At 52.9% G+C, this 23,283-nt stretch overlaps 1 protein-coding gene across 1 annotated transcript in view; it reads left to right on the top strand.

The window, feature by feature from the left end:
• Positions 1-23,283, top strand: part of LOC116949495 (uncharacterized) — a 113,530-nt gene that overhangs the window by 29,294 nt on the left and 60,953 nt on the right. Inside the window, exon 3 of the mRNA XM_076072419.1 lies at positions 16,959-17,086. Within this exon, the coding sequence (XP_075928534.1) occupies positions 16,959-17,086 (128 nt within the window). The remainder of the gene's footprint in view (positions 1-16,958; positions 17,087-23,283) is intronic.

The following is a 23,283-nucleotide window of genomic DNA, read 5'->3' as shown; positions in this document are numbered from 1 at the left end:
GTTACAGAGAAATAAGTCGTTCGTCTTCCATTCTTCCTTAACGACTCACCGCGCAGCTCGTCACTAACGCTGAATGAAGGAGTCACGGCAACATTGGGACTGTTGGGACTGTTGTATCGAGTAGGGCTCTGTGTGTGTCTATGGATCTCAGTGAGTCTATGGGTCTTTGTGTGAGTCTGTGGGTCTCTGTGAGTATGTGGGTATGTGTGTGAGTCTGTGGGTTTCTGCGCGAGTGTGTGGGTCGCTGTGTGAGTCTGGGGATCTCTGTGTGAGTCCGTGGGTTTCTGTGCGAGTCTATGGATCTTTGTTTGAGTTTATGCGTTTGTGAGTATATGGCCTTCTGTATGAGTCTGTGGGTCTCTGTGGATCTAAATGGCTGTGTCAGGTGGGGGTGAGTTTATGGCACAATTATATTTACGCGATCTAACTCAAAAAAACTTCATCTGAGCAGGTCTGCCTCTTGCTAATGCCATCGTGGCAAAGTCGGTGATCAATGTTTGATGAGGCATTACTAGCGAAGCTCTAAAGAGCTGTGAACCCGGGCTTTTAGAAGGCCAGTTAATTAAGCCAGCATTCATAATTAATGTGGGTGGCATTGCATTAATCATCACCACCATAACCGCCGCCGCTGTCATCATCATCATCATTATAAAAAATTGCACAAAGCAAATATGATTCTGTGTCATCGTCGTGTCATCGCAGGTCATCAAGAAAAAAAGTGACATTTCAAAACCCAGCTGCGTTCGTGAAACGAAATTTTGGCTGCTGTAATTTTCAAAGGGATGAGCCACTTCATTTGTCGATCATCTGTGATGGGCCATGTCGATTCTGACATGGAGCTCAGTGGGCCTTGCCTGCTAAAATCTGTTTAAAAAGTAAATAAAAATAACCATTTAAATGCGCAGACTTCCGCGACCACTTACAATTCTTGGTCGATGTTTAGGGGATTAGGTCGCGTAAAACGTGTGTCATACAACCCTCCACCATACCGACAGTCAATCACGTGAACACAATTAGCCAATTAAATCTCCGTAACCCCCTGAGCCACCAACCCCCCACCGACCTCACGCGTTTCGGTTGTGGTAAATGTTAGAATAATTATTAGAAACTAGCCTTTTGCCCGTCCAAGGACGGGTGTATTGTAGTAAATCTGAAACTTGCAAGCGAAAATCAGACCGCGACTTGATATATTCATTGCATTACTTCGTGTGCTATTTGTAAGGCCGCGGTGACACAGACTTATTTCATTTAAAGGGTTATAATCCCTTGTTCATCATGACGCCCTTTTTACTTTGATGTTTCAACAGCGTAACGGAGATCGCGTGACGTGAGGGTTCTGCCTTTGTAGTGAGGGTTGTCAGTTGACGCCGAGAAGGGGAGAGGAGCCGCCCCCCCCCCCCCACATGTGGAGTGACGTCACCCGCTCATGATTATTAATGAGGGGGGGTTCCATGTGAAGGACGTAACCTGTTCATGATTACTAATGAGGGGGGCTGGTCGACGTGGAGTGACGTCATGCGCGGGACGCACATACATTCTTGGCTCATTATAGTGGTAAATAAAACCTCGACACATTTGTCAATGACTCCTGACGTGGCATTGCAAGGACAATAATATATAATAGGCCACGCGTCAGGTTTGGACCTTTTCTTAATATGAATTAAATATAATGGCCAGAGAGACGGAGTGTATAATAACAGTCATCAAAATGAGTTGGAGACTTCACGTGTTCATACCACGGAGCATCATGAGAAAAAAAATAGAATTATGTTGACCAATGTTTTAATTGCTATGACAATAGTTGCTAACGGTGGCTATCGAAGGGGTCGTTTGTTGTTCGTTACTCAATAGTCTTATCATTTGTGATGGCCCAGCTAACAGTTACATAACTACACACATGGCGTTTAAAAAAAAACATCCGGTCGTGAGGCCCCCATTGTGGATGGATTGTTTGCATGGACCACGTTTGGCCAAATGTGAACAACAGCAAATGTGTACCAACAATTTGTCCAGGGCCATTCCCGCGCAATGAGTCGCGAGGCTCAGCGAGGCTCTCCTGGGTTAGACGAACACAATCGTTATATTGACGAGAATACAATAATGTTACTAATAATGTTAATAATAACGATAATACAATAATGTTAATAATAATGTTAATAATAACGATAATACAATAATGGCAATAATATAACAATAGTGATAATAATGATAGTTTCGATTTAAAGCTTTCGTGACTGCAATGATTCATCTTCTTTGGTTCTTTCGGTAAAGTCACGTAGAATGAGAATAAAATAATAAAATTGATAAAATAAAATAACACAATAATATTCTCACGACGTTTCGGCCACAACACAAGCGGCCTTCATCAGGTGAAGGGGGGCGAGACTGTCTGGTTGGACAGACTGTCCTACCAGAGAATATTATTGTGTTATTTTATGTTATCAATTTTATTATTTTATTCTCATTCTACGTGACTTTACCGAAAGAACCAAAGAAGAATAATGATAGTAATAATATCGTGGGAAAAAAATCTAAACAAAACGCGGGGGGCAGCATGGGAAGGCCTTGATCATCCAGCAATGGATCCATGAAGGCTGACGACGACGATGACGGTGATCACACAAAAAAAATCACGACAGCGTTCGTCGCGAAGACCAGACCCCACCCTACCCCACCCCCAGGCGGAACCTAGAATCGAACTCGCGTGGTAGCAGAGCGCCGGCCGACCGCAGAGGCGCGCTGCAGGCCGCGCGGACAACTTTGACAGGGCGCTCGAAGGCCACTCGCGGCGTTCACTTTGGCTTACAAAAAAATATAGCCAACAGGATGTCACCGCGTTGAGTGCGGCGGCGGCGGCGGCGGTATTAAAAGGTATCGATCGGCCATGTCGGCGGTATTGAGACGGATCAAGGGGCGGTGCGTCTGCACTGCCGTGGTGCGGGTGGCGGCGGAGGCGGAGGTTTGGCGACGCGACCCGGGTTCGATTCCCGCTCGCGGCCAACACCGGTGACGATTGTCTGAACCGGTCCTGGGCCTCCCCGAGGTCGACTCAGCCTCAAACGAGTACCTGGTGCCGCGGTGTGTAGTAAACATCGCCGCTGGGGGAGACGAAGGCGGCCGTGCGTGGTGCTGGCCCACCCACCCCCTCGTGTGCCGTCCCGGCCTTCATAGGTGCTGCTTGCTAACGGCACTTGCCCCCTACGGTCTGTTAAGGCTACACGGGGGATCTTTGTCTTTGGGGGAGGTTGTGGAGGGGATGGCGGTGGTTGTGAAGTTCCACTCCTGTGACAATCCACAGATCGGCTGGCTCAACGCCTCCTATCCCCGTCCCATTGCCAAAGTAACGTGGAATTGCCATCAAATTGTTTTTTAGGGTCAGAAGCTGAGATGAAGTATGGATGTCCTCATTGCTCCATGAGCAAGGAGAAATATAAAAGATATAAATACTTTCCTTGTTTTGTCTACAAATTATAATAATGACGACTTTGTTGCCTGGCCCTACTGAGCCTTAGGTATTAACACTGAACCCGAACAATCGTACACGGGTGATTGAGTCTGTCTCTCTGAGTCTGAGGCTTGGGCGTTAACGGTGAAGGCAGAGGGCGGATGGCCAGTAACCACTCCCGGACCGCCTTTGTCTCCCTTTGTCTCGCCGAGAATCATCAGGGTTGCCCATTTTTTGTTTGTTTCCGTGATTGACCAAGCAACTCATTCGGTGGAAATGTGTCCAGGCGTTTCAGTGTGGCAGAAGCGTCTTGAAAAAGCGTCTTGAGATGAAGCTGTCGTGGGGGGGGGGGGGGGGGGGGGAGTTAGGTGACGTTCTAACCACGTGCCCCTACTGGGCATCTGTGAAGAAGAGCTTTACAGCTCAGCGGATTCCTCCACTTTATGAATAAATATTCTCATTCTGGAGCGAATGGCTTGCGAGTGGCAGAGAGCTGTGGAAAATGTGATTTAATCTCGCTCCATTAATACGACACGTATCTCTCAAACGTCCGTCCAGTCATGCGCGTCAAAGGTAGAAGATCGAATCCAATTGTCCCATTGCTAAGACAATTGTTGTGTTGGTTAAACAAGGAAACTAAATAAAAACAATGGATACCGTCCTTAACCCTCGGGGAACATGCCGCTGTGGACTGACGAGGTGGTTGACTGACGAGGTGGTTGACTGACGAGGTGGTTGACTGACGAGGTTTTTAACTGACGAGTCGGTTGACTGACGAGGTTTTTGACTGATGAGGCGGTTGACTGACGAGGTTTTTGACTGACGAGGTGGTTGACTGACGAGGTTATTTACTGACGAGGCGGTTGACTGACGAGGTTTTTGACTGACGAGGCGGTTGACTGACGAGGTTATTGACTGACGAGGCGGTTGACTGACGAGGTTTTTGACTGACGAGGCGGTGGACTGACGAGGTTTTTGACTGACGAGGCGGTTGACTGACGAGGTTATTGACTGACGAGGTTGTTGACTGACGAGGCGGTTGACTGACGAGGTGGTTGACTGACGAGGTGGTTGACTGACGAGGTTTTTGACTGATGAGGCGGTTGACTGACGAGGTTATTGACTGACGAGGCGGTTGACTGACGAGGTTTTTGACTGACGAGGCGGTTGACTGACGAGGTTTTTGACTGACGAGGCGGTTGACTGACGAGGTTATTGACTGACGAGGTCGTTGACTGACGAGGCGGTTGACTGACGAGGTGGTTGACTGACGAGGTTTTTAACTGACGAGTCGGTTGACTGACGAGGTTATTGACTGACGAGGCGGTTGACTGACGAAGTTTTTGACTGACGAGGTGGTTGACTGACGAGTCGGTTGACTGACGAGGTTTTTGACTGACGAGGCGGTTGACTGACGAGGTTTTTGACTGACGAGGCGGTGGACTGACGAGGTTTTTCACTGACGAGGTGGTTGACTGACGAGGTTTTTGACTGACGAGGTGGTTGACTGACGAGGCGGTTGACAGACGAGGTGGTTGACTGACGAGGTTTTTAACTGACGAGTCGGTTGACTGACGAGGTTTTTGACTGACGAGGTGGTTGACTGACGAGGCGGTTGACTGACGAGGTGGTTGACTGACGAGGTGATTGACTGACGAGGTGGTTGACTGACGAGGTTATTGACTGACGAGGTTATTGACTGACGAGGATGTTGACTGACGAGGCGGTTGACTGACGAGGTGATTGACTGACGAGGTGGTTGACTGACGTGGCTATTGACTGACGAGGTGGTTGACTGACGGGGCGGTTGACTGACAAGGTTTTGACTGACGAGGCGGTTGACTGACGAGGTTATTGACTGACGAGGCAGTTGACTGACGAGGCGGTTGACTGACGAGGTTATTGACTGACGAGGCGGTTGACTGACGAGGCGGTTGACTGACGAGGCGGTTGACTGACGAGGTTATTGACTGACGAGGCGGTTGACTGACGAGGCGGTTGACTAACGAGGTTATTGACTGACGAGGCGGTTGACTGACGAGGTTTTTGACTGGCGAGGTGGTTGACTGACGAGTCGGTTGACTGACGAGGTTATTGACTGACGAGACGGTTGACTGACGAGGTTTTTGACTGGCGAGGTGGTTGACTGACGAGGCGGTTGACTGACGAGGCGGTTGACTGACGAGGTTATTGACTGACGAGGTGGTTGACTGACGAGGTTATAGACTGACGAGGTGGTTGACGAGGCGAATTGAGAACCCTAACAACAACAAACAAACAAACCACAACAACACAAAGACAAAGGCGCGGCCCTGCAAACTCCCCGCCGATGGCGCTGCAGGCGCCTCCAGGCTCCGCCGCGGTTGCCCGCGCGCAACGCGCCACGGCCTCGTGCGGCCCGGCCGCGGGTCTCCGGCCTGCAGAGTTGGACCCCAGCTCCCCGGCGGAATAATCCTCGAGTCTGAGCCGGTTCGCGCCACGGGCTTTGCCAAGCGGCCGTCGCCGCTGGGTCGTCGTGTTCCACCGGCGGCGGCGGTCAGCGACGCCGGCGACGGTTGTCCGACGCCGCGTCGCTGGGGGCCCTCCCTCCCCCTAGGTCGACTCGGCGTCGAATGGGCACCTGGGTGCTGGGTGCGTGAAATTTCGCCGACGCGGCGAAGGCCGTGGCGCACTAGGGATTCCTTCCAGGCTGAATATTCCAATTCTGAATCTCATGGCATCATGGCATAGATCGTCCTGTATGGAATCAAACGAATCTTTGCTCCCAGACCGCGTGGGCTGGGGGAAGGGGGGGGGGGTGGTGGTGCAAGTGGGGGGGCAGTGGGGGGTGTTTGGGACCAACCCGATAAAAATGGCTTTGTTATCTTTCCTCCGTTATGTGTCCAAGTCCCAGCGAATGCGGGCTTAGCAATATCACGAGCGCATCTTTGCATGCCTCGTTTTCTATAGCTTCCAGCGAGGGGGACAAGACAGGGAGAGAGAGAGAGGAGATTGCAAATCTCATCCCAAGCACTCCCGTCTCTCGCCTATTATAAAATAATAATGATGATGATGATAGAGTAATCCGCAGAAGTTCACACCTCCATCCGTCATCTATCACCATCGGTCGACGCCCATTAAACAAATTATGCGGCGATGCTGCTGCTGCTGCGTTTGCATTGGTTCACAAGCAACAATTAATAACAACAACAACACATTCAGCAGGTTCGTCAACAACAACAACAACACATTTCGATTAAAAGCTTTCGTGACTGCAAGGATTCCTCTTCTTTGGTTCTTTCGGTAAAGTCACCACCACGTAGAATGAGAATAAAACATTCCTCTCCCGCCGTCCCCCGGTCCGAGCTCGTCGTTCGCCGTGGTGCTAATCCCTCACACCAACATCATGCTGATCCCCCAGTTACATGCTAATTTATATGTAAACTTCCCCTCTCCCCTCCTCCAGTCGCCAGCTCGTTCGCTCTCCGTAATGCTAATCTCCCAGTTACATGTTCCTTTGTCCAGGCTCTCTGTTCCTCCCACACAGCTTGAAAGACGCTGTCAAGCTTGACAGGGTTCACTCACGCGCTGTCTTCTGGGACAGTCCTGTTTCTTCACCTGAGGACGGCTACTTGTGTTGTGGCCGAAACGTCTCGTGAGAATTTCATTGTTTTATTTTATTATTTTATTCTCATTCTACGTGGTGACTTTGCCGAAGGAACCAAAGAAGAACAACAACACTCATCACGTTCGTCAACAACAACAACAACAACGGTCGGCGACGTTTCGGGCAATGGCCCTTCTTACTCGGCACGCGCAATGATCGTCGATCGAGGTCAATCCACCGCTGGATGAAGGCCTTCCGTTGCCGTGGGCCATCCCTCGCTCCCTCGCGGGTGCTGCGACGTTGTGAGAGCGACGGTGACGATCCGCACGGCATCGCCGCACGGGGCTGATCTCGACGCTGCTTTTTTCTCCGTGCCGTCGGCGTCATTCACGGACGGGATTTTGAAACGTGACGCGTAAAGTTCTCGGCCTCGTTGGGAAAAACAAAAAAAACTAAAATCCGCCCAAGTGTCGGGGTATTTATTTTATGTATTTACGGGCAGAGCTGTGTTAATCCGCTGCTAGATGGTCTGCCCACGCCGTGATAGTCATTGTGTGTGTCGGGGTGGTGGGGGGGGTGGCCATACTTCACCACGCTGGTCCGTGCGGGCTGATGAAAGGGTAGGGAGGCCCAGGATCGGTTCAGGTATTTTACCCAACAGCAGCAGCAATAACGGAGTAAAAAAACAATATCTCTCTTATCAAAGTCATTATGGTCATCAGCAGCAGCAGCAGCATCATCACCATCAGCAGCATTATCAACAGCAGCGCCATCATCAGTAGCAACAGAAGCGAGAAGAGCAATAGTGTCATCACAATTATCATCATCACCACCATGGGAGGTGATAGCCTGTGTGTGGTGATGGCGAGTGGGGAGGTGATGGCGTGTGGTGATGGTGTGAGGGTGGTGATGGCGTGTGGTGATGGTGTGAGGGTGGTGATGGCGTGTGGTGATGGTGTGAGGGAGGTGATGGCCTGTGTGTGGTGATGGTGTGAGGGTGGTGATGGCGTGTGGTGATGGTGTCAGGGTGGTGATGGCGTGTGGTGATGGTGTGAGGGTGGTGATGGCGTGTGGTGATGGTGTGAGGGAGGTGATGGCCTGTGTGTGGTGATGGTGTGAGGGTGGTGATGGCGTGTGGTGATGGTGTGAGGGTGGTGATGGCGTGTGGTGATGGTGTGAGGGTGGTGATGGCGTGTGGTGATGGTGTGAGGGTGGTGATGGTGTGTGGTGATGGTGTGAAGGTGGTGATGGCGTGTGGTGATGGTGTGAGGGTGGTGATGGCGTGTGGTGATGGTGTGAGGGTGGTGATGGCGTGTGGTGATGGTGTGAGGGTGGTGATGGCGTGTGGTGATGGTGTGAGGGTGGTGATGGCGTGTGGTGATGGTGTGAGGGTGGTGATGGTGTGTGGTGATGGTGTGAGGGTGGTGATGGCGTGTGGTGATGGTGTGAGGGTGGTGATGGCGTGTGGTGATGGTGTGAGGGTGGTGATGGCGTGTGGTGATGGTGTGAGGGTGGTGATGGCCTGTGTGTGGTGATGGTGTGAGGGTGGTGATGGCGTGTGGTGATGGTGTGAGGGTGATGATGTCGTGTGGTGATGGTGTGAGGGAGGTGATGGCCTGTGTGTGGTGATGGTGTGAGGGTGGTGATGGCGTGTGGTGATGGTGTCAGGGTGGTGATGGCGTGTGGTGATGGTGTGAGGGTGGTGATGGCGTGTGGTGATGGTGTGAGGGAGGTGATGGCCTGTGTGTGGTGATGGTGTCAGGGTGGTGATGGCGTGTGGTGATGGTGTGAGGGTGGTGATGGCGTGTGGTGATGGTGTGAGGGTGGTGATGGCGTGTGGTGATGGTGTGAGGGTGGTGATGGCGTGTGGTGATGGTGTGAGGGTGGTGATGGTGTGTGGTGATGGTGTGAAGGTGGTGATGGCGTGTGGTGATGGTGTGAGGGTGGTGATGGTGTGTGGTGATGGTGTGAAGGTGGTGATGGCGTGTGGTGATGGTGTCAGGGTGGTGATGGCGTGTGGTGATGGTGTGAGGGTGGTGATGGCGTGTGGTGATGGTGTGAGGGTGGTGATGGCGTGTGGTGATGGTGTGAGGGTGGTGATGGCGTGTGGTGATGGTGTGAGGGTGGTGATGGCGTGTGGTGATGGTGTGAGGGTGGTGATGGCGTGTGGTGATGGTGTGAGGGTGGTGATGGCGTGTGGTGATGGTGTGAGGGTGGTGATGGCGTGTGGTGATGGTGTGAGGGTGGTGATGGCCTGTGTGTGGTGATGGTGTGAGGGTGGTGATGGCGTGTGGTGATGGTGTGAGGGTGGTGATGTCGTGTGGTGATGGTGTGAGGGTGGTGATGGCGTGTGGTGATGGTGTGAGGGTGGTAATGGCGTGTGGTGATGGTGTGAGGGTGGTGATGGCGTGTGGTGATGGTGTGAGGGAGGTGATGGCGTGTGGTGATGGTGTGAGGGTGATGAAGGCGTGTGGTGATGGTGTGAGGGTGGTGATGGCGTGTGTTTGGTGATGGTGTGAGGGTGGTGGTGGTGGTGGTGGTGATGATGTGTGGGTGGTGATGGTGATGGCGTGGTGAGGTGTGTGTGTGTGTTCGAGGCAATGCGTCTGTGTGGGTAAGAAGGCTTTGGTGTGTGTGTGCATGGAGATGCTGTGGGTGTGTATTCGAAGCAGGCGTGTATGAGACCTGGTAGGTGATAATGATGTGCGTGTGTGTGTGTAGGGAGCTGATGGTGCGTGTGTGTCTTAGAGAAGGCACGTGTGGGGAGCGGTAGCGTAGGGGTTAGCGCTACGCTGCGCTACGACCCCGGCGACCCGAGTTCCATTCCCGCTCACGGCCAACACCGGTGACGATTTTCTGCGTCGGTCTTGGGCCTCCCCCTAGGTCGACTCAGCCTCAAATAAGTACCTTGTGCGATGTGTAAACATCGCCACTGGGGGAGACAAAGGCGGCGGGACGTGGTGCTGGCCATCCACCCCTTCGTGTGCCGTGTCGGCCTTCATAGGCGCTCGCTAACACCACTTGCCCCGGACAGTCTGTTACAGGCTACACGGGGGATCAATTTGTCCTTGTGTATTAGAAGGTGGCTTGCGCGTGTGTGTGTGTGTTTGTCAAAGCGAGGTCATTAGCTAACCCCATTGCCTGAGTGCGATATGATTACGAACGCTTGCGTGAAAGTGTTTTGGAAAGGCCATGGGGGCCGAATCGGCTCGTGGGCAGGAGGTTGCGAGGTGCCTGTGCGCTTTGTCATCACGCGTAGCCGTTTCCGGTCACGACGTTTCACGCAGCATCCTGCGCGGATATTCTGAGTATGCTGCAACGTCTTGAGTGATGCAGAGCGCCTTGGTGGAAGCAGCATCATGGGGCTAGATGGGGCTCACGTCACTGAGTGGTGAATCGCTGTTTGGGGAGCGGTGGCGCAGTGGTTAGCGCGACCCGATTTCGAATCCCACGCTGACACGGCCACCGACACGAGTGAGAATTATCTGAACCGGTCCTGGGCCTCCCCTAGGTCGACTCGGCCTCAAACGAGACTTAAGGCGTCCGGGCGTTGTGCTGCCCCCCCCCCCCCCCCCCCCCCACAGCCGCCGCCCCCTCATGTGCTGTTACCGACATTCATAGGTTTCTGCTCGATACACTTGTCCCCCAAAAGGCTGCGAAGGCTATACGGGGGACCTTTGTCTTTGTGTTGCGAATTCATAACCGGTGCTCGCTAGCCGCACTTGGCCCTCGACCGTCTGTTACAGCCGGGATTCTTTACCCTTGTCTATATTTTTTGCGAACGCGTCTCTCTCCGCTCTCCGTCATGCTGTATATATATAACGTGCTGGTGTATATCTATATCTATATTTTAATGGACGTGCACACAACTCCTTAGCAGCATCAGCAACAACAACAACAGCAGCCTGCAACGTGCATCTTGATTCATCCGCCAGATTCACGCTCCTCGATTAATCAGCCACTCAATTGAGAGGCCCAATGGTGACTTCTCCCCCCCCCCATCTCTCCCCCCTCCCCCCACCGACTCAAGTCTCTCGTTTTAGCATAAATCCTCAATTGGAGGGGGTGATAGATGGACACGCAACAAAAAAATCCCCCGCGATGTCTTTTTTTATTTAAAATAGCTTATGTATATTTAAACACACACACACACACACACGTGCGTGTGTGTGCACGTGTGTGTGCGTGCGTGTGTGTGCGTATGTGTGTGCGCGCGTGCGTGTGTGTGCGCGCGTGTGTGTGCGTGTGTGCGCGCGCGTGTGTGTGCACGGGGCCCATTTAATCTTTCCCCGGCTGCCACTGACGAGGCTCGCTCGCTCGCTCTCCGCTGCGTCAGCTCGCGTTCTGAATGTCGCCCGAGACGTGAACGAGATTAAGTGGAGATGTATTTATATATATAATGTACACACACGTAATGCGGTGATGTGACACGCAAAGACAGATTCTCCCCCCCCCCACAGCTCCTCCACCCCACCTCCCGTGTCATCTCTCACAGACTGTTGGGGCAAGTGCTGTTAGCGAGGAGCGAGCAGCATCTATGAAGCCCGGCACTGTGGGTAGCACTGTGGGTGGCCAGCGCCACTATTTGTTTTTTTGCGGCTGAGTCGACCTAGGGGAGGCCCAGGATCGGTTTAAATAAATAGCCGCCTTTGTCTAGCCAGTACCGATGTTTTAAACACATATATACAGTACAGTACTTGCGATGCGCATACTTCACGTGTGACTGATTTCGAGTCCAGGGTCACTACTATGCTGCATAATCGAATATCTTAACTGTTTAATAGACACACACATATCAAAGATCCACCGCATAGCCCTTAAAGGAATGTTGGGGCAGTCATTCCTTCATTCACACACTCACCCCACTCACCCCACTCACCCCACTCACCCCACTCACCCCACTCACCCCACTCACCCCACTCACCCCACTCACACAGTCAAAGATCGCCCCTATAGCCTTAACAGACTGTAGGGGCAAGTGCTGTTAGCGAGCACCTATGAAGGCCGGAACGGTACACGAGGGGGTGGGTGGCCAGCACCACGCCCGGCCGCCTTTGTCTCCGCAGTGGCGATGTTTATACATCGCACCAAGTACTCATTTGATTCTGAGTCGACCTGAACCGGCCCAGGACCGGTTCAGATAATCGTCATTGGCGTTGACCGCGAGCGGGAATTGAACCCGGGTTGCGAAGTTCATAGCGCAGCGCGCTAACTGCTACCCTACCGCTCCCACACACACACTCATTCACACACTCATTCACACACACTCACCCACTTATTCACTCACTCATACTCCACTCACACACTCATTCGCTCACACTCATGCACACACTCACACTCATTCACACACTCATTCATCCACTCAATCACTCACTCATACCCCACTCACATACTCATTCACACACTCTCGCACACACACAGTCATGCGCATAATTATTCAGCGTCTCTTTACGTATTGATAACCTCCTCCCCCCCCACACCTCGTTTATATTTTATGTAAATGGACTCTTCATCTCACGATTGTATGAATTAATAAACCTTTGAATTAATGAATGATTGTATTGACGAGTAAGCGAGTGGGTGAATGAATGCGGTTCCAAGTGAAGACTGCTGCGCGTGTGCCTCTGTATGAGGTGTGCTCGCTAACAGCACTTGCCCCAAAAGTGTGAAGAGGCTATACGGGGGGGGTTGTCTTTGCTTTGTATGCACGTGGAAGCTTTAATGGTGACACGTGTTCGCCGCTATGCACTCGGGGTTTCGTGAATGCTTAAGATGATACCCAGATTTCGATTTAAAGCTTACGTGACTGCAAGGATTCATCTTTTTTGGTTCTTTCGGTAAGGTCACGTAGAATGAGAATAAAATAATAAAATAACACAATAAAATTATCACGACGTTTCGGCCACAACGCAAGCGGCCGTCTTCAAGTGAAAGGTCTGTACCTTTCACCTGAAAGAACCAAAGCAGATGATACCCTTTCACCTAAAAAAAACAAAGAAGATGATACCCAGAGTCGAGAAGGATGAGGGGAGGGAGACAAGAGGGGAGAGAGACTCTGGAATAAGACAACAGCAGAATGGGTTTAACCAATAAGTTAATTCCTCAGAGCCCATAAGCGAGAGGGTATACTGGATGTGGTGTGGTGGGTGTGGACATTCATTTGCCGGGTCGTTGACCCAGACAGGAGCGGTCGATTGGTTTTCACGGTTTGTTGCGATAAAAGTGTATGCGTGTGTGCATGTGCCTCAAATTAGTTCCTGGTTACGGTGTGTAAACATCGCCACTGGGGAGACAAAGGTGGCCGGGCATGGTGCTGGGCACCCACCAACCTCGTGTGCCGTTCTGGTCTTCATAGCTGTTCGCTGACAGCACTTGCCCCGACAGTCTGTTCATGGCTACTCGGGGGACTCTTTGTTCGTGTGCTCTGCTTATGGGTGAGACAGGTCACGGTGCTAAGGGTCATTGAGTGAAAGGTCACGAGGCTAGGGTCTCGTAGTCATCTGTCTGTGTGACTACGTGTATGTACGTGTGTTGTGTCTCCCTGTATATCTCATTGTCTCAGTGCTCGCTGTTTGTCTGTGTGTGTGTGTGTCTGTGTGTGTGTGTCTGTGTGTGTGTGTGTCTAACTCCCAATCGGTGATGGGGCAGTTGTGGAGAGAGTGGGGAGTTTCCCATACCTGGGCAGTGTGCTTATGACTGGCTCCAGTTTAACAGCAGAGGTCTCACTCCGAATCAGTCGAGCGGCAATATCTTTTCATCGGTTGCGTAACGCTGTGTGGAAGCTACCTGGTCTGTCGCTCCGCACTAAGCTTCAGGTCTTCTCGGCCACGGTCATTCCCTCCCTTCTCTACGCTTGCGAAACGTGGACCCCCCTAATGGAACATCTTCGCCGGTTAGAAACATTTAGGCTGGCCTGCCTACGATCCATCCTGGGTTTAACCAGACTGGATTGTGTGAGGAGCTCACAAATCCTTGAAAGATCTGGGCAGGGTCCCATCGGTGAGCTCCTCCGGCAGGCAAGGCTGCGATGGCTGGGTCATGTAGCCCGCATGCCCAGCCACCGCATGCCGAAACAGCTTTTGTTTGGCCGGATTGAGGGGGCTAAGCGGGCGCGGCACGGGCTAGAGAAGAGATGGAGTGATGTGGTACAGGAGGACGTGGAGCTGAGTGGACTTGCCGATGACTGGTACCAGCGGTGTCAAGATCGGCCTCTGTGGAGGAGGCTCGTGAAGGATGCTACTGGGCAGTTGGAGGCAGTCGCCCTCCAACAACAACGGAAGACGGAGGAGCGACGCTCAGAACAACGAGCGGAGCGCCGGGTGGCTAAAGCACAGCAGGTTGGCACAGTAGGGGGCACAGGTGGTGCATCAGCCAGTCATCTCAGTCAGTCGACCCGTGGCACCTGGATCTGCCCCGTGACCTCCTGCCAGCGGGCGTTTGACACTTCACGTGGCCTCAGGGTGCACATAGCCTGGCACAAGCGTCGTGGTGACGTCACCGCCACTTAGTGGCGAATGGCGGTTGTTGTTGTGTGTGTCTATCTGTGTGACTACGTGTATGTACGTGTGTTGTGTCTCCCTGTATATCTCATTGTCTCTGTGTGTGTGTCTGTGTGTGTGTCTGTGTGTGTGTGTCTGTGTGTGTGTGTGTCTGTGTGTGTGTGTCTGTCTGTGTGACTACGTGTATGTACGTGTGTTGTGTCTCCCTGTTTATCTCACTGTCTCAGTGCTTGGTGTTTGTCTGTGTGTGTGTCTGTTTGTGTGTGTGTCTGTGTGTGTGTCTGTGTGTGTGAGACTGGAGCGTGCCACTAAGAGGTGGGGCCTTACCATCAGCCCCACCAAAACTAAGCACCTGCCTGGGTATTTTGTACCATCTGACACTACACCCCCACAACTCCCAATCGGTGATGGAACAGTTGTGGAGAGAGTGGAGTTTCCCATACCTTGGCAGTGTGCTTATGACTGGCTCTAGTTTAACAGCAGAGGTCTCACTCCGAATCAGTCGAGCGGCAATATCTTTTCATCGGTTGCGTAACGCTGTGTGGAAGCTACCTGGTCTGTCGCTCCGCACTAAGCTTCAGGTCTTCTCGGCCACGGTCATTCCCTCCCTTCTCTACGCTTGCGAAACGTGGACCCCCCTAATGGAACATCTTCGCCGGTTAGAAACATTTAGGCTGGCCTGCCTACGATCCATCCTGGGTTTAACCAGACTGGATTGTGTGAGGAGCTCACAAATCCTTGAAAGATCTGGGCAAGGTCCTATCGGTGAGCTCCTCCGGCGGGCAAGGCTGCAATGGCTGGGTCATGTAGCCCGCATGCCCAGCCACCGCATGCCAAAACAGCTTTTGTTCGGCCGGATTGAGGGGGCTAAACGGGCGCAGCACGGGCTAGAGAAGAGATGGAGTGATGTGGTACAGGAGGACGTGGAGCTGAGTGGACTTGGCGATGACTGGTACCAGCGGTGTCAAGATCGGCTTCTGTGGAGGAGGCTCGTGAAGGACGCTACTGGGCAGTTGGAGGTAGTCGCCCTCCAACAACAACGGAGGGCGGAGGAGCGACGCTTATAACAACGAGTGGAACGCCGGGTGGCTAAAGCACAGCAGGTTGGCACAGTAGGGGGCACAGGTGGTGCATTAGCCACTCATCTCAGTCAGTCGACCCGTGACACCTGGGTCTGCCCCGTGACCTCCTGCAAGCGGGCGTTCGACACTTCACGTGGCCTCAGGGTGCACATAGCCTGGCACAAGCGTCGTGGTGACGTCACCGCCACTTAGTGGTGAATGGCGGTTGTTGTTGTTGTGTGTGTGTGTGTGTGTCTGCCTGTTTCCCGATTAGCGCGCTGCACTTCGAACCCGGGCGACCCGAGTTCGGTTCCCGCTCACAGCAAACACCAGTGACGATTATCTGAACGGGCCCTGGGCCTCCCCTAGGTCGACTCAGCCTCAAATGAGTACCTGGTGCGGTGCGTAAAAACATCGCCACTAAGGAGATAAAGGCGGCTGGGCGTGGTGCTGGCCACCCACCCCCTCGTGTACCGTTCCAACCTTCATAGGTGTTCCTAACAGCACTTGCCCTAACAGTCTGTTCGAGGCTACACAGGGGATCTTTGTCTTTGTTTCGTCTCCCTGCCCGTGTATCTCCTTCTCTGTACGTGCATCTCTCTATTTAATGTGTGTAGTCTTGTCTCTGTGTGTCTGCATGCACATGTACGCGTGGTCCTGGTTCGATAGATATGGAACATCTGTCGTGTCGCGCAGGGCGGAAATCGGCCTCCCAAACGATCTCCTCTTCATCGACCCAAGAACGTCGTTGTTGACCCCCCCTACCCTACCCCCTCCCTCTCCTCTTCCCCACCCGTGGCCACGGCTAACATCAGTGGCGAGTGATGTCCAACCTAGACCTGTGCTCCACATTGGTTCAATGCAAGCGAACGCTGGTCCCGTTTCGACATGCAGCGTCTCATCAGCAGTCATCGGACTTGCTGTAAGCAATGCTGATGAATTGCCAGATGTTTCTAGGACCCCTGTTTCAAACTCACATTCACCCTGCCTCCCTCCCTCTCTCTCTCTCTCTCGTCATCTATCTCTTTCCCTCTCTCCATCCCTCTCCACCCCTCTTGTTCACACTCTCTCAAACTATCTCCATTCCTCTCCATCTCTCTCTCAATCTATCTTCATTCCTCTCCATCTCTCTCCATCTCTCTCCCTCTCTTCATCCCTCTCTTCCCCCTCTCTCAATATATCCCCATTCCTCTCCATCTCTCTCCATCTCTCCCCCTCTCTCCATCCCTCTCCATTCCTCTTGTCCACACTCCGTACATGTCCATCTCTCTCCCTTTCTTACCCTCTCTCCATCCTTCTATTTCCCATCTCTCAATCTATCTCCATGCATCTCAATCCCTCTCCCCCTTCCTCCCCACACACACAAGGAGGACCGCTCTCGTGGCCGCGTTGCCGAGGAGGGGAGGTACCCGGGAGGAGGAGGCGGAGAGCCACTCTCTGCGTGGAATCTCCCAGAGGGGCGGCTCGCTCCCGCGCTCCTTCAAGAACAACATCGGTGAGCCACGCGACGACGGATGGACCAGCGCATCGGTGGCATTGGGGCGATTGGGCACTCGATCTTTGGCACATTGACACTTTGGAACGCTGGGGCATATAGCGTTGGGACATTGGTTTATTGGGGCAGTGCAGCATTGGGATTTTGGGGCATTGAGACACGGGGAGATGGAACATGAGGATATTGAGATCTTGGGGAAATGGGACACGGGGCATTGGGACCCTGGAGAAATGGGATACGGGGCATTGAGACCCTGGGGAAATGAGACACGGGGCATTGAGACCCTGGAGAAATGGGACACGGGGCATTGAGACACTTGGGAAATGGGACACGGGGCATTGAGACCCTGGAGAAATGGGACACGGGGCATTGAGACCCTGGAGAAATGGGACACGGGGCATTGAGACCCTGGAGAAATAGGACACGGGGCATTGGGACCCTGGAGAAATGGGACACGGGGCGTTGAGACCCTGGAGAAATGGGACACGGGGCATTGAGACCCTGGAGAAATGGGACACGGGGTATTGAGACCCTGGGGAAATGGGTTACGGGGCATTGGGACTCTGGGACACTGAGAGAGTGGGTTAGCGAGTTTGTCCATGATACAAGCCAGCGTACGCGATGTTATTTGTCGTCCTGGGAGGGTTTTTGTTGTTGCGTGAGTCTGAGTTCACGTGCTCTTGTTTTCGATGTGCAGCGCTCTGTTCAGTCGCGCTTCCTACTTCCGGGACTTGTTTCGTGCCTTTTGTGAGCCTCAAGATAGCAAGCCGGCGATGATGATGATGGTTGGGATATTGGAGCTTCGCGTCGCATAGGGGCACGATGCGCATTGAGGAATTCGGTTCATAATAGAGTTTTTTTTTGGGTTAGATCACCTAAATATAAATGCGTCGTTAAACCCGCCACCGCCCGGCACGGCCAATTAGTGAGGTTTGTCACGTTTACAAAACCGCGTCAATTCGTTACTCTCCCAGCACGCCGGTGTGTTGGAGAGTAACAATTCGAGTACGACGTTTCGCCAGTAATCACACCCAGCGTCATCAGGCGACAGCCTACGCGTTTAACAGGAATTCGATCATTTGAGCTCCCACGTTTGCTACGTGTGCGCAGGTTCGATTCCGTCTCCTGGCGTGGCAAGTGAGACAATAGCAGGTTTCTTAACCCCCCCCCCTGCCCCCCACCACCACCCCACCAGCCCCACTCACTGCACTTTGTCCTGTCCACCCAACAGTGGAAGTGCTTAACCCCACGGTTAGTAGCGGAAGGCGCGTGTGGTGGGGAAACTTCTTTCGCGCCGTACACAGCCAGCCACGCTAATCGGAGTTGCGGAGCGGAAGTGCAATAATCTCGGCACAAAAAGCAGCTCTACGCAAAACGCGTTTGCCAATGGAAAATGCTTTCAGAGTGAACAGCTTCAGCGGCTTCCTAACATCGGCAGGAAGAGCGTTCCAGACGGCCGCAGAAGCAGCGAATCTGAAAAACGCGCGGCGCGATGCGGTGACCACCGCCGTCTTGAGCCACACGCCGTGTGGATGGCCCCGACCCTTTAGCAAAGCGTCTCACCACCGTGGAAGAGTCGGTGAACGTAGGGTCCGTCGAGAGAGAGTCTCTCTCTCTCCCTCTCTCTCTCTCCATCAAGGTTACCGTTGTAATAGCAGCGACTCGTCGGGTTTGCTGGGCGAGCACATCAACTCCCTCCGGGTCAAACAACAACAACAAAAACAACAACAACAACATCAAAAGTCAATCGCAAGGAAGCCTGCGGCAGACCACTCGCGCGCGCGGGGGAGATGAGCAGGCAAAAGTCAAAAAACGAAACTGACGGACGCATCACCCGACACCACCGCCGCCACCCCCCTCCACCCCCCACCCACGAGCCCCGCGCCCATCCCCTGCCCCTGCCGTGAGTGTCGTCTTTGCCTGGCCGTGTCAGGACTCGACCGCTTGCCCCCTGTCAAGGCCTCCGTTGCCTCTCGTGAGAGTCACGGGAACCCTCTTGGGTGATTGGGGGGGGGCTGACGCAGAAGTGAAGGTGGTGGATGGGGCGCGGGCGGGGGGGTGGTTAAGCGAGTACGGCACGGTAGGTCCCCGCTTAACGCGTGGTGTGGGGGCGTCCGTGAATGACGTCACGCACCTGGGGGGGGCGGGGGGGAGGGGGTCAGACATTTGTGACGATGTGTGACGAGGGGGGAGGGGTTTCAGAAATGTGACGTCACATCAAAATGCGCAACTTTAAATAAATATGGACAACACGTTCTACTTAATTAAATAGACTTTTTAATGAATGTTTTCTCCTACACCATCAGAGTGCAGCGCCACATTAAATACGCACTACAATGACAATAGTTTAAAGCGATCTGAAGCAGGTTTTATTTTTTTTGGGGTGGGGGGCAAAACTTTGTGACGTCATTTTGAGGGGGGGGGGTCTGACTTTTTGTGAAGCCGTGTGACGAGGGGGAGGGGGGGGGTCAAAAATCGTCCACAATCGCGTGACGTCATTTATGGACGGCCCCTGTTCACACTACAACGCGTTTTCGCTCCAACGCGGTTTCGTCCTTCCGGGGAGCACGTCTCGCCTCCGAGTAGCGCGGTTGGCTACGTACTGTGCGAAAGAAGTTCAGCGCACGTGCATCATTGGTGTTCCGGCTGGCAGAAATTGCTCCATACCGAGGTCTGGTACCGGTATCGCTTTGTTGAGCATTATACCGTACACTGCAGCAGTTCTGATGATAGATCTGTGGGGCTGACTGAGAAATATTGTCCGACGTTTGATCAGTGAAAAGGGTGGCAAATCTATCACTCACCCACTCATCTGCTCGCTCACCGACTCAATCAGTCACCCACTGACCCACCCATCCACCCACACACTCAGTAATTCATCCATCCATGCATCCACCCACTCGTTCACTCACTCATCCAGTCAATCGCCTACTCATTAATTCACTCACTCATTAATTCACTCACCCACTCACTCACTCCTTCATTTTTTCACCCGCTCGCTCACGGATTTACCCACTCACTCATCCAGTCACTCACCCACTCATTCACTCACTCACTTACCCGCTCACCCACTCACTCACTCACGCACTTACCCGCTCACCCACTCACTCACTCACACACTTACCCGCTCACCCACTCCGTCACTCACTCACACACTTACCCGCTCACCCACTCCGTCACTCACTCACACACTTACCCGCTCACCCATTCACTCACTCACGCACTTACCCGCTCACTCACGCACTTACCCGCTCACCCACTCACCCACTCACACACTTTACTCACCCACCCACCCGCTCACCCACTCGCTCGCTCATCCACCAGTATCGGTATTGCGTTCGACTTTACTCCGGCAGCCTGCAATGCGGCACAGCTCTGGCGAGAGACATCCCACCAGCGCCGACTGACACAACTCGCTGCTATTTGGTCTGCAGTGGTCGGGGGGGGGGGGGGAGGAGGTGAGCGGCCCAGAGTCCACGAGCGAGTTCAGCCACGGGACGTCTCGTCGCGCAATGTGCACAACGGCTCGTGCCGAACGGCATCGTTACCTCGTTACCCCATCGGCGATTTCGACCGTTGTGTCAAAGTTGTTTTTGCTTGGCACAGATTGTGCCGTGACCCCCACGGCCCTGCCAACCCCTGCCCCCCCCCTCCTCCCACCCCCCTCCTCCCACCCCCCCAAACACCCCTCGTCTGATGAGCCGAGTTAAATCGGACCGACGATCAAATCGTCGGGCACGGCTCTGGCTCCTCCGCCAATGAGGTTCGGAACAAGACGCAACAGCAACGCGCAGAGCAGCAGCACAGAGGGGCGTGTGGTGAAAACTTGGCGTGCTTAGTTTGTTGTCCTTCCCCCGCACCTCCGATTAGCGCGATTGGCTACGTACGGTGCGAAAGACGCTCAACAAACGTGCATAGACTCACACAGAGACCCATAGACTCACAAAGAGACCCGTAGACTCACACAGAGACACATAGACTCACACAGAGACCCGTAGACTCACACAGAGACCCACAGACTCACAAAGAGACCCATAGACTCACACAGAGACCCATAGACTCACACAGAGACCCATAGACTCACACAGAGACACAAAGACTCACACAGAGACCCATAGACTCACACAGAGACCCATAGACTCACACAGAGGCCCATAGACTCGCACAGAGACCCATAGACTCACACAGAGACCCATAGACTCACACAGAGACCCATAGACTCACACAGAGACCCACAGACTCGCACAGAGACCCATAGACTCACACAGAGACCCATAGACTCACACAGAGACCCATAGACTCACACAGAGACCCATAGACTCGCACAGAGACACAAAGACTTGCACAGAGACACAAAGACTCACACAGAGACACAAAGACACACACAGAGACCCATAGACTCACACAGAGCCCATAGACTCACACAGAGACCCACAGACTCGCACAGAGACCCATAGACTCACACAGAGACCCATAGACTCACACAGAGACCCATAGACTCACACAGAGACCCATAGACTCGCACAGAGACACAAAGACTTGCACAGAGACACAAAGACTCACACAGAGACACAAAGACACACACAGAGACCCATAGACTCACACAGAGACCCATAGACTCAAACAGAGATGCGTAGAGTCACATAGAGAACCATAGACTCACACAGAGACCCATAGACTCACACAGAGATGCAAAGACTCACACAAAGACCCATAGACTCACACAGAGACCCATAGACTCACACAGAGACTCATAGACTCAAACAAAGACCCATAGACTCACACAGAGACCCATAGACTCACACAGAGACCCATAGACTCACACAGAGACCCATAGACTCACTTAGACCCATAGACTCACACAGAGACCCATAGACTCACACAGAGACCCATAGACTCACACAGAGACCTATGGACTCACACAGAGACTCATAGACTCACACAGAGACCCATAGACTCGCACAGAGACCCATAGACTCACACAGAGACCCACAGACTCACACAGAGACACATAGACTCACACAGAGACCCATAGACTCACAGAGACCCAAAGACTCACACAGAGACACATAGACTCACACAGAGACCCATAGACTCACAGAGACCCAAAGACTCACACAGAGACTCATAGACTCACACAGAGGCCCATAGACTCACACAGAGACCCACAGACTCACACAGAGACACATAGACTCAAACAGACCCATAGACTCACACAGAGATGCATAGACTCACACAGAGGCCCATAGACTCACACAGAGACCCATAGACTCACACAGAGACCCATACACTCACACAGAGACCCATAGACACTCACAGAGACTCATAGACTCACACAGAGACCCATAGACTCACAGAGACCCATAGACTCACACAGAGACCCATAGACTCACAGAGACCCATAGACTCACACAGACTCATAGACTCACACAGAGACCCATAGACCCACACAGAGACCCATAGACTCACACAGAGACCCATAGACTCACACAGAGACTCATACACTCACACAGAGACCCATAGACACTCACAGAGACTCATAGACTCACACAGAGACCCATAGACTCACAGAGACCCATAGACTCACACAGAGACCCATAGACTCACACAGCGACACATAGACTCACACAGAGACCCGTAGACTCACACAGAGACCCACAGACTCACAAAGAGACCCATAGACTCACACAGAGACCCATAGACTCACACAGAGACCCATAGACTCACACAGAGACCCATAGACTCGCACAGAGACACAAAGACTTGCACAGAGACCCATAGACTCACACAGAGACTCATAGACTCTCACAGAGACCCATAGACTCACACAGAGGCCCATAGACTCTCACAGAGACCCATAGACTCACACATAGACCCATAGACTCACACAGAGACCCATAGACTCACACAGAGACCCATAGACTCACACAGAGACCCATAGACACTCACAGAGACCCACAGACTCACATAGACCCATAGACTCACACAGAGACCCATAGACTCACACAGAGACCCATAGACTCACACAGAGACCCATAGACTCACACAGAGCCCATAGACTCACACAGAGACCCACAGACTCGCACAGAGACCCATAGACTCACACAGAGACCCATAGACTCACACAGAGACCCATAGACTCACACAGAGACCCATAGACTCGCACAGAGACACAAAGACTTGCACAGAGACACAAA

This window comes from Petromyzon marinus, chromosome 37, assembly GCF_048934315.1.
Source record: "Petromyzon marinus isolate PM22_M1 ecotype Great Lakes invasive population chromosome 37, UKy_Petmar_22M1.pri1.0, whole genome shotgun sequence".
NCBI lineage: Eukaryota > Metazoa > Chordata > Hyperoartia > Petromyzontiformes > Petromyzontidae > Petromyzon > Petromyzon marinus.
This window is presented reverse-complemented; position numbering and strand designations above follow the sequence as displayed.